Here is a 12,719-nt window from a genome sequence, read left to right on the forward strand (position 1 = left end):
ATTCACGTGAGGGTATTCATACACAAGCATTCAAAAGAAAGCTCTTGAAATCAATTGGATCTCTTACCTTTGACAACCAAGATGGCAGAGGTGGACAGGCTCTCCACATCAGTGTCAACAACACACACATATTTCCCTCCATGGTTCAGCTGGATGTTGCGAATCATCAGATCCCCTGATATAGTCTGGAAGGGATGGTTGAAAAAATAAGGCTAAGTAAGATATGTAGTGCTATTTCATCACTTAGCTTTTGGCTCTGGGATGTTTGAAACATTTATAATGCTTTGCACAATCACATCATCTCCAGGCCACTGAGTTTTGCATCTCTTCAAACACCAACAACAGACATGGCAGATGTACTCTGCGCAAATAATCCTATTGGCTGCCCTTCAGGCACTACCCGCCCAACCAGCGCCCACCCGATACAAACAGCTACCAGCTATACACAGGACACACAAAACAAACAACATCTAGTTAATTGGCAAGACAATCCTAATTATTCTGTAATTACACAAGCTCAAGCAAGATATGAGTATAACTCCCCGTGTGAAGAGCAAATATTATTCTACGTAAGTAGGATGAATGTGGTGGCCATGAGGGAGCACAACAAAACATCAACAAACTTTGAATCAACTTTCTCATCTGTATGAGGACAGTTGTAGTATTTGTGGAAAATCTTTAAAGGAATGAGGCTGGTGTTTTCTGTTTTCTCCTTATCGACAACAAATCCCATGAAAAAAAAACCCACAATGCCCTTGTCTGCTGCATCTTCCCTATCTTTTCTGTGGTACTGGTTATTATCAGGGCCAATATTTAGCATTTTCCGATTTTCAGTTTCTGTGATTTTTCTGTCAGTTTGCCGATAAAATAAACTAATTTAAAAATGTGCTACTTTGGCTCTGGTGCAGCTTTCTCTCACACAACGTCCCGCCCACAACAATATCTGATCGGTAACAATAAATAGCCTATTAACACTGAATAATCCAAATCTGCAAAGTAACTAGTAACTAAATGTATCAAATAAATGGAGTGAAGAGGAAGTATGAAGTAGCAGAAAATGGAAATACTCAAGTAAAGTACCTCAAAATTGTACTTAAGCAAGGTACTTGCGTCTAATAATTGGTATCAGTAGCAGCCCTGAAAAAGCCATATTGGTTGACCCCTAACATAGACTATAGTGGTCATGTTTACTGTGATGAAGGAACAAGTTGTCAAGTTATGCCGTGCAAGAGTGATTGATTTATTTGACTTTCAAATTTGAGGTCACAATTTAATATAAATCATTTATTTTATCCCCCTGAAATTCTCCCCTTCAACAATAAATAACAAAAGACAGAAATTCAGTTTGTTAAAAAGTTTGGTTTTTCAAATCTGTCCTGAGGAAACCCTCTTCCCAAACAAATCAATATATGATCTCTGGCAATGCTATCAGTTCTCATTTTAGTTCTTCCCTGATGAGTAAACCCCCTTCTTATACAAATCAATTAAGGATCCCTGAAAAATGAAATAAACCTTACATCACCTCACCTCCGGTACCAGTCAGTTGATCGTCTTTGTTCACACAGAATAAGTGTGGAAGTGCAGCTGCAGGCTAGCGGTATGCTACTGTACTGCAGCTGTGTTGTCTTTGAAGTGTTTTTGCGTGGGAGCCGGCAAACAGGGGGCTAACACCGATACATAAATATCAACTCACACATGTTCACCTACAGCTAATTTTGAGTATTGGCAACCAAAGATAGTTTGTGGAAAAAATTATCATGTTGTCCAAAATGTAGGACCTATTCTCACTAATATTCAGTATGACCCTTGTGCACAAACCAACAACTCAGAATTAAACGACACAGAATACATTGGCAAAAACTGTATTGTACACACAGATACCACATTGGTATATATGGTAGGTTGAACTTAAAAATAACCCGACAATTCACCAAACATTTATCACAGAATCGAGCATGTCTAGAAATTCTTATCGTACAGTCTAAAACAGATTGCAAACAAGATATTATTAGACCCATCTTGTATAATGTGACATGCGCTGAACCTTTAAGGTTGCTGTTATCGCACAGTGTGAAGGGATCTTTAGTCGGATCAATTCATTGTAGGTTTAGGTCTTTTTTAAGTATTAAGTATTTTTTTGGCCTTTATACAGCTTTAATGATAGAACGGGCTCAAGGTGGACAGGAAACAGGATGAGAGAGAGGGGGGGGGGGTGACACGCAGTAAATAGCCCCAGGCAGGGATTCAAACCCAGGGCCGCTGCAGCGAGGACAAAGCCCCTGTACATGTGACGCCTGCTCTACCAACTGAGCTAAACGGCACCAGGTTTTGGTCTTTTTGCGGGATTTATTGAGGATAACAAAAATCTAGAATGGCACCAGCCTTTTCCTTTAAAACTACATAATGGATGCCAAGGTTAAACATAATCGCAGTGTATGGACATATTTTATCCACAGAGTATTATTCTGTTCACATTTTGACTATACATGAGAATCCACCTTTTGAAAGTCACCTCTTGAAAGTGGCCTGTCACGAAGCATGTCAGCCTGTAAAAAGTATTGTGTTGCTTTAGAAACGAGACACCTAAGGGGCGAGCCAGGTAAGACTCTCTGCTGCCATAGCAGATTTCATCAGCCCCGGCAGCTAGTGATCAGAGCTCCACTCTGGGCTGGCAACAGGGCAAAAAAAGCCCGTGGATCTCCACCTCTCTAAAGCACCTGACAAAGCAGCTCTGAGCCGAATGGCACTTCTGTGCGGCCACGGGCTAAAGAGACTACCTCTCCTGCTCTCTTTTCTCCTTCCCCCTTCCTTTCATCTGCTCTCCTTTCGCCTGACAGTTTTTACACACGGCTCTGCCATGTCTGATTCTCTCTGCTATGTCAGCCACCACCTGGCCGACCTGAGAGCTTGCGAGCGAGAGCAAGGCGCCCTGCCTTGGCAGGAAGGGTGTGATGAGGCAGATTTGCTTTAATTATGTTAATTAATTCATCAGAAGCTGTTGAGCAGGGGGCTGGTAATCTCTCTGGACAGGGGAAACAGATTCTGTGAAAACTATATCTCATTATGTGCCTTTGCACCGTTCAATGTCAGTGGTAATTGCTGTTTGCATGCACGGAGATATGAATTTGGCATGTCCAAAAAACAATAAAGGCAATTAGATGTAATGTCAACCATTAACTAGTGAATAGCAGTGATCAGACTGCTGACCTTGGGTGATAAATGGCACAATAAAAAGCAAAAGAGTTTAAAGTTATTTAATACCGACAAGCTCTGAACAATTTACTTTGCCCTTCATCAAAAGGAACAAATATTCAACAAAGAGTCCTCACTTATTCTTATTTCACGGGATAAGGATTTTATATGAACGTTTACTGGTGCCAGGGCTGCCCTTGGTGAATGCCAGGCAGCTCATTACTTAATTATTTCGGGGCTCAAGATTCATAAATAGGTATGCAAATTCAATTATGGCAGAGGGAGATGATAAGAAAATGTTCTCCCTTGAGGTAAGGGGATTAGAAGTTGAAAGGATGAAAAATATAAAGACTTCATAAATGGAGACCCTCTGCATGACTGAAATGGCATTTCAATATTATATCTTCAGAAGTGTAACACACGGCAGCTCACACAGCCAATTCAAAAGGTAAGGATCCCGATTACTGACCTGATAGTGCCATTCATTTAGGCTTCAACAGCATGTGAATGAAAGAATGTATCTGATCCTTAACAGACATCTCTATCTTTTTGATATTCCATCCACCACTGACCACTCTCAAATGGACGAGTCTTGGCATGAATTCATCTGCTTGGGTATTATTGGTGTCTAAAAAGCCCTCAGCAGGGCAGTGGAGCATACCCTTGTGCATCACACAGTATGTCCCAATTAATCCCAGAATAGCCGGAAAGTAGCTGAGTTTAATGCTTGAGATGACTCACCCCGCCCACTCTTTCGAAATGATCGCTGTCTCGTTGGAAGTCGATGAGCTGGCCGTTGAATGCCCACGAGAAAGACACATCCAGAGCTGGATCGCAGGCAATCTGGCAGGGTAGCACGATGCTCTCGCCAACAATAATCTCCATGTTAGTCGGCCTCATGGTGATTCTGGTGGGCTCTGGCCAGACAACAGATGACAGCGTAGCATGTTAATATCTCTGCCACGGGAACCTCTAACACCACCGTGACCTCCTGCAACTGTCATCTCACTTCAATTCCCGGCTAAATCAAGTCTCCGTCATTAAATTACACATGGATGTGTGCTTTTCCTGATTTTAATAAGCACTTAAATTCCAAGCCTGTCTAATAGCAACTGTTAATGACATCTCAGGTTTACACTTTATGTCCTGGGATCAATTTGGACGAAACAGGATTACAGAGATGGAAGCACATTCCCACTGGTGGCTGTGGTGGATTGGAGGCCTCAGAGTATGGCGAGGAAAGGTCACAGTAATTAAATTCTATGACATTAAATGGTTCAGCTGTCAGTGTACGAGGAGAATAGAAGCTAATGAGAAAAATAAGTCAGGTGGCAACACAGATTAAACTGGAGGACTGTACGTGTTGATGTCACTGCATTCATAAATAATGACCTTTAACTAAATCAAGGATAATGTTTTGTTGCTTGCTTAACTGCTATTTTGCATAATGTATACCAGTCATATTAATTTGACAATAACCTTGATTGTTAATGTTACACATGCAATATAACTTGAATATAAATGAACACAAATTACAGTATTTTAGAGTCATAGACTGAGAGGAAATGGTTGACCTTTATTTGGATGAACTGAGAGGAAATTGACAATTTGCTAAACACCTCCTCAATAAGCAATTGTCCAATCAGAATTTTGCAACTGTAACTAGGCACAGCCTGTTAAAACTTTGGGTCTCTTCATAACCCAGAACTATGTGCATAGGGCTCAAGAAAGAGTAATACTTGGCATCCAAAGAGTTGGAGGGTGGCTGTCCTTTCATCATCAAAAACACAACCTACCATCTACCTACAATGCTACCTACAGTAGACTTTTTTTGTTTTTTCCTGGGATGGCGAGTTATGATTAACCCTAACCCCAGTCTGTCCTTTCATTGGCTGACTCTGATATGCCCACCCTAATCCTGACTCATGCCTAAACCTGACCAACCCAACCAACAAAGTCAATGACTAACCCTAATCAGAGGCAGAGTAGGTTGGGTCATGACTTAGGATAACTTATGCATAGTTCCTATTTTAGATTCCAATACCCAATTAAATTCTTACATATGTACAAATGAGCGAATAGTCACCTTATTAAACACTCAGTAAGTATCATGGGTCTGGTAAGGGTTAAATACTTCCCATTCAGGAAGTGGCCTTTAGAGTTTATCCGGCGCTACAGGTTTCTCACTTGTAATGCAAAAGCCTTTCTCCTCGGTTGAGCTTCAATACATGCCCCAGCTTCAGACATCCAAGTCTCCTAAACCTTCTTTAGTAAGTTAAACGGTTCCCAAGAATTCTTTCACAGTACCCCAAAGGTACTTCCTAGGCCTTCCTAGAGTTAGCATAACATTGGCTGACCACATAAACAACTTTATAGGTGCAGTTACAGGGTACAAAGGTTTAATTAAAAAGGTCTGATCAGGACAGACACACACAGACAGTGTAAAAAGTGGTCTAGCAGCAGCATTGGATTCTGCTAACCCCTATAACAGAGCTCTGCCTGGCTTTGTACTGGATTTGGAAAGATGTCATTGCAAAACTAATTGGTTTATTCTCATTCTCAAGTCCTTTTTTCCACATTAAAATGAAACCTGTTATATATTAATATTTCTAACCTTTGTGCTGTTTGCAAGTAACAAATCATGTATTTTTATACTGAACCTCTGAACTGCATTATGTGCGTTTTATATAACATTTATTCTTATGATACTGTAACCTTCATTAATACTGGGGCTGACTAACTTGCATTACAAATACAGCGCCGCTCCTTTATTACCATGTCATCTACATGTTAACTGCCGAGGACGCCGACCTTTAACACCAACCTATAAGCTTTAGTCTCAGTCGCCCTACATAACTAGAGGACCTAATTACCATGAAATCATGTATGTAAACATCAAATGCATATTTTACTCTGTAGGGAAAGTTGAGAAAAGTTTGGGAAACACTGCTTTCTCCTGCTGAGTGTTGGATGAGAAGATCGATACCAGACTAGACTGCTTCCCTGTTTCTAGTCTTTGTGCTAACCTAAGTTAGCCGTGCTGCTGGCAGTAGCTTCATATTGTGTGCACAGACACGAGAGTGCTATTGATTTTTTCATCAAACTCCCAGCAAGAAAAAGCACATAAACATATTTTGAGTCAGCTGGGAACTTTGAGAAGTCAAACAGAAAAGAACTCACATATTTAATGTTAGTTAGCAGGCTAGCTACAGCTACTAAAATCTGCTAATGAGCTTTGTCAAAGTCGACAGTTACCAGTTAGAAATTAGAAGCTGCTTTAGTCCCCTTACGTTTCAAATCAGGAACCCAGTGTTTCAAATATTACCATGAATTGTTAAGGGAAAGTCATCATGGTTAACTGCTAAACAGGCAGGGTATTGACAAAGGAGGGAAGTCTCAATCAAGTGAGAGCTGTTGATGGAGAAGAAAAAGGACTCACCAGTGATAATCAGCCTCCCGGTTGTACTCGCTGTCCCAAACTGATTCTTAGCGACGCATGTGTAGCTGGCTGCATCCCGTTTGGTTACATTGGCAATCTTTAATGTCCCATTGGGAAGCAAAGTGATCCTGAGGGAAGCAGAACAGCTTTTTAGTTTATTGACTCAGATGGAGAGTGTATAGTTAGACTGAAGTGCTGTGCGTTTCATCTGCCTGCAGTCGTTATATCACCTCTAGTCATTTTTCGTGCTCAATATCTTCACATGGGACAATTCATAAATCTCAGCCTTCCTGTTGTGTGTCTACCCTACTTCAATTGTATTCTTGTCAAAATAGAAAAGCCTCTGAAGCGTTGTGACCCTCATGGTACTTCGAAGCTCCCCTCCAAAGCCCAAAAAAATTCTTTCAGGTGGGTGAGCAGCAGGAAGGTTGACCCACCACCCTGACTCAGTGGTGGGCTAAACTCCGGGACACATTACTAAATGAAGAATCTTTTTTACAAACAGCAACACTGAATAGCTCAATGAATAAATAAAATGTGCTTTACAGGCTTTATGTTGCTGAGGTCAGTGAGGAAACACTAACACGCTGGGAGTTCACTGACTCGCTGAATATTTAATAATGTATCTCTGTAAGCTGAAGACATATTATACAGTGCTATATAAGCAAAAGTAAGCATATTGCTCCACAAAGTATATATTATTAGAACAGAAATGGAGTCAGAGAGTCAGGGCATTGAGCTGACAGAGTCAAGGGTACATTTTATTGCTAATAAAACTTTTTATCTGTAAGAGGAATAATGTGTTTTCAAATGCTTTGCAGTCTTGTTTCAAATAGACCAAGCAAAATATAATCATACTTAGCTCTAGCCTTTAAGAAAGTTTCTCTTTTACTTACCAAGGTTTTGGACTAAAATATCTGCCTCTGAGTTCCCCAATCCTTAATCCCTAATGCAACAAAGGTGAACAGAATACTGTTTGCCGTGTAAACAAACAGTATTCCAGAATAAATACTGGTAATGTGTGTTTCTGCAAACCACGTAACTTTAAGGTGTTTAAGTCCAATTTTCTATTTTATGTTGAGATAACGTGCATGCTTGTGATCTGGTTAGGTTTAAGTACAAAAACCACACACAAACACAGCTGGAGATGTCGTGACTTCTTGTCAAAAATATTAGATTTTTGTCAACGAACACAGCAGGAGATGTCCTGAGGCCTCCTTAAAAATATCCATCGGTTTCGCACTTCCAAATGTTGAAACACAGTCTTGAACTGCGGACATTGGCAGCCTTCTTGCCTGTTACTCCGCTGCAATCCTATCCATCTCCTGACAGGTGATTTACATGTAACGTAAACATGATCTGACTTTTTCTGCAGAAATGCCAATATAGTGTGTGGGCCTATGACACATTCAAATGCGAACATATCAGTGGTTTGCAGAAATGTTGACATTTTATATCCTGGTGACTGGGCTGGAATAAAAAAAACAACAGCTATGTGTCTTTACCAGACACACTGCATGGATGAATCACAGATCTCATTTTTAGCAATTGTTATTAGAGAAATAGTTCCAATTATTAATTATCCAGAGTAACAGCGGAGTGGAGACATCTCAGAGACTGATATCTCAAAACCTGAGTAAATTAACCCATCATTAAAACTATCTGCATGGATAGACATCATCAGGGAGAATTGTGAAAATAGGTTTTTTTATCATTTGGGTGAAACTAAGTTCAACTGATACTGTATTTTGTGAGAAAATGTATTCACAATTAATTTCCTACACATTGCTCCAATTTACAGCATGACTGCATATGTGAGAAAATACTTCCCATCTTGTGTCTGCATACATCTAATGCTGGGCACCTTGAAAGACTATGTGGGCTTCACATACAGCGTGCTAAATGTCAGTCAGCTTGGGAATTTTACCAATTTCCTGCAGCTATAGATGTAGCTCCCCATCTGGAGCCAACTAAGGAGCCTCGGCGCTGTTTTGACAAGATGTGTGATGCTCTTATTGTTCTCTTTCAGATCTCCCATTGAATACACAGCATGGGAGTGATTCAAACAGCACAAAGTTAGGCATTTCGTCGGTGTTGGAGTCGTTCTTATTCACTCTGTCCTGCCTGCGTGTCTGTGTGTGTGTGAGTGCTAAGAATTCTTGATGTTTGTGACTTGCAGTAGGGTTTAGTCACCGTTTAAGCTTTTCTTCTCCCTCCAATTTGGATGATGAAAAGTCAGCCGACGGATTGCTCAAATGTGTCATTCCTAGCTCCTGATTTGCCCTTGGATTTCTCCACCTTTTCATTTGTTGAGTATTGTGTGAAATCTTGTCAGTGGCTAAAACTCAGCTTTTGTGTATTCAATCAGTCATCAGACAGAGAAGGACAACAAACTTAATTAAGCACCACTTAATGCCACTTAAAGCGGTGCTTGAAGTCTTCTCACTGTCTGCATCATGTCTCTGTGTTGAGTGAGATGACTCTTCTCTCAAATCTGCAGCAAGGTCGAATCAAACCCACGACACAGCTGAACACTTTTACCTTGAATTTCAGGTGCAACAGCATCAGTTTTACTTTCGAATTCCTTTCCTCGATCTAAGAGCAGACAGACTTTATCTTCAGCAGCGACTCCATTTGCTAATCTTTTATCTTCTTAAATATTTCATGCATGCAGTGTTGATAGGACCAGCGAGCATCTTCATCCCTCACACCAAGCTATTTGCACATGAGGGTGCACACAGCACATTAGCTATGTGCAGTTTTCCTGGTGGGTGCCCTGCTCCCATTCTCCTCATTAGCCTTTCCCTCTATGCACCTGCACAAATGCCAAATACGCAATTCAAACAATTCTGCTCGCAGTGCGTGTGAATGAAAGCTGTGAGGAATATGCACTTGGAATTTTATCCTACCTTTCAGTTCTCTGCAGGATCTCATTCCCTTTCTTCCACAGGCTAATTGCTGGGGGTGAGGCCTGAGGCTTGCATTCGAGAGTGACTTCGCTGCCTGAGCGAGCTTTTAGCAGGGCCCTTAATGGACTTTTGGCAAAACTGGGAGGTGAAGCTGTGTGTTGGGAGGGACAGAGAAAAGGTGCGAGATTAAAAATAAAGACAACCTGAACCCCTTGCAGATCAGCCATGCCGGGCTGATATCGACTGTCCTTCAGCTTCAGCAGTGATAGCAGCTCAAAATCTCAGCATGGACTCAGCAGAAATGCCGATTGGGCTCAAGGCTACAGATCCACCTGCCACCCCACTGTTCAGCTACACGGATAAAACTCCCCCTCACTCAAGCCTCCAACCTGCTATGATCACATTTTGTCAGCCATCATTTGGAGCCCCAAGTGTCATCGCATGTATCAAGACAGGATCGAATTTCTCATTGAGCCGGGTCAGATGGAAGTCATCAAAGCTTTGCAAATAAAATCAATACCCCATCTACATGAGAAAGCAACGCACGATGCCACAAAGAAATGCGTTTGTAGTATCCAAATCAATACGACGAAACGATTGAAAGTAAAATGAGACACTCCATCAGATTCATATTTCTGCTGGCAGAGCCCATAGTGACATCAAAATGAGTGTGCAGACTGATTGCTGAGGAGAGCTTTAGCAGGCAGGCTGCTGGTTTTTATCTTAGGAGATGATCAAACGCACAGACAGATAAGCAGGATAAAAGCAGAGGGAGGAATGCAATTCTTACCTAACACCATTAGTTGGGCACTGGAATAAATAATGCCATGTTTGTTTTCCGCCACACACTGATACATCCCGGAGTCTGACAGGTTTAATGCAGCTATGGAAAGAGCCCCGTTTTCGATTTGTACACGGCCCTGCGGAGGAAAGAGAAAGAGTTCTGCATATCCGTTGCAAGGCCAGTGTGGTCTATTATGTCTAGAAAGCACAGCAGCAATTATTGGTGCACCATGAAGAGAAGAGGACAGCGGGAGAGAAGAAACAGAGAGAGGGAGGGAGGAAGGCAGAGAAATCGGCGAAAGAGCCTTGTGGCATTCTACGTATGTTCGGCGTGTAATAAGGGAACAGATGAGGAGGCAGTAGTGGAAACTGCTAACCTGCATCTTAGACACACAGAAAAGAAGCAATGTTGACAATAGCACCAGCAGCACATTAAAAAGTCATTTATCTTACGGGGTTGCTCAGTTGTAAAAACTATAATGACAGCTCAGATGATGACTTAGAGTGGATTTTAACCCAACGATCTAGTCAGAGATCCTCTACGCTGCAGGGGATGTGGTTTCTTACACTGCTTTGTTAATTAGAGGCTCATATGGCAAGCTGTTGATTAGTGAGATAGAACATATCGGTGAGGAACAAAGACACTGTACCACAGCAACACCACACACAGGTTGGATTCACAGCATGTTTCTACATTTTTACACTGTTTTGCTTTGATTACTGAAGTAAAGGGGCATTCCACTGATTTTACACATTTGGTATGTTAAGCAGTCATGAGGGAAAACAGTCATATGATGTCTTGGGGAGAGTCGGAAGGCAGTTTGAGAAGACTTTGAGGGCTTATCACTTCGGCTCAGGTTTTCAGTTGCAGCAGAAACAATCCTGTGTCAAAAAAAACTGGTGGTTTGGAGTTTGAAACGAGTGCCATGAAAAGATCCAATTGGTCGCATTGTGAGAAATGCATGAGATTTTAGTCTAATCCCATCCCCAAACAACGTGTCTGTGTGTTTCTGTTCAGCTCAGCCTCTGACTTGACTCAGAACTCACCAGGAAATCTGGTTCTTCCTCTTATTTCCCTTCACTCTCGCTCCTTTTTCCTTTTTTGTCTTTGTACATTTATGAAGCTGATTCTTCTATTTAGTTTTCACTATTCAACTTCTTTGCATAAATTCATTTTAATTTGCGCTGCCTCAGTGTCTTTCCATTGGCTTCATAGCGTAATCGTGGTTCTGTCTGCGCACACCCCATTACACAGCCCATCCTCATCAGAAACCATATAGGTCAACTGTAAAAGCAGCTTATTAAGACCCATGTTGTTACTGTACACCTGTCACCTCAACGGTCATGTTGTTTTGGGACCAGTGATATACTGTAGGGCTTACAACGTTGTAATCAGATCTCAGCTTGGAGTCAACTCAATTTGTGACCATGACGATATCTAAAAAGTCCCAAGTCTTCTCTTGCAAAAAGTAATGGATGATCGATTATCCAGATAATGTATACACATGCAGATAATGTGTTGTTAGGAGGTGTAAATGGGACCTAAAAGTCAGGACACCTCCTTTCAAATCTGTCTGCTACATTATAAAAAGTACTGAATCGCTGGAGTACCCCTTGACTTTCATGAACAGTAGTTCTACCTCGCGAGTAGAAAATGGAAGCGAAGTTGATTATAGCCATCGAAAAAACTGTACTGATACAGAACATGCATTCCTCCAGAACACAGGGTAAATTCACAGTTAATCCCGTCTCTGTACATTCTTGATTCAGTGTAACTCATCGGCAGATCTAATTTGCTGTGTTACTTCATTGAGAAAACATTTTAAACATCAACAAAGCTGTGAAAAAGATATTACAGGCTTCTGCGCAAATTCTGTAAAGAGAGGCAAGTTGATCTTTTGAGCTTAGCTTCTCAGTAAACCTCAGAACAGCTTCAATGCTCCTTAACACAGATTTTCCAAGTGTGTGGAACTCTTGCGGAGGGATGAACGCCATTCCTCCAAAACATATTCCCTCGGTTTGTGTTTTTTTATTGTATGAAAACGTCTGAATTCGTTACATTCCTCCGCACATCCATTCAGTGTTTTCCTTTTAATTCGTCACCCGTCTGATCGGATCAGCATACCTCAGGCGACACTGTGTCCCCATTCTTCAGCCAGCTGTAGGACGGCTTTGGCTTCCCATTGGCCTTACACTCCCAGAAGAGGTTCTCCTCGATGGACAGCGATGTGTCCGTCATTGTCTGGAGCCAGTGAGGTTTAGCTAAGAACAAATGAGAGGATTACCTTTTGAAACATGTGTTTTAATTAAAGAAGCAGTGGATTAGCAAAGAGTGGTATGCGGAATCATAAAGCCGTCAAAGCAGCCTTGCATTAAATCATCAAAGTTTTACCTGA

General features: G+C 41.4%; 1 protein-coding gene across 1 annotated transcript in view; it reads right to left on the reverse strand.

Annotated features, from left to right (window-relative positions):
- Positions 1-12,719, reverse strand: part of cntn3b (contactin 3b) — a 59,489-nt gene that overhangs the window by 12,988 nt on the left and 33,782 nt on the right. Inside the window, 6 exon segments of the mRNA XM_084348428.1 lie at positions 68-185; positions 3,934-4,109; positions 6,632-6,759; positions 9,541-9,691; positions 10,331-10,460; positions 12,449-12,585. Coding sequence (XP_084204554.1) covers positions 68-185; positions 3,934-4,109; positions 6,632-6,759; positions 9,541-9,691; positions 10,331-10,460; positions 12,449-12,585 — 840 coding nt within the window.

Source organism: Pagrus pagrus (genome assembly GCF_965226575.1).
Source record: "Pagrus pagrus genome assembly, chromosome: 3".
Taxonomy (NCBI): domain Eukaryota; kingdom Metazoa; phylum Chordata; class Actinopteri; order Spariformes; family Sparidae; genus Pagrus; species Pagrus pagrus.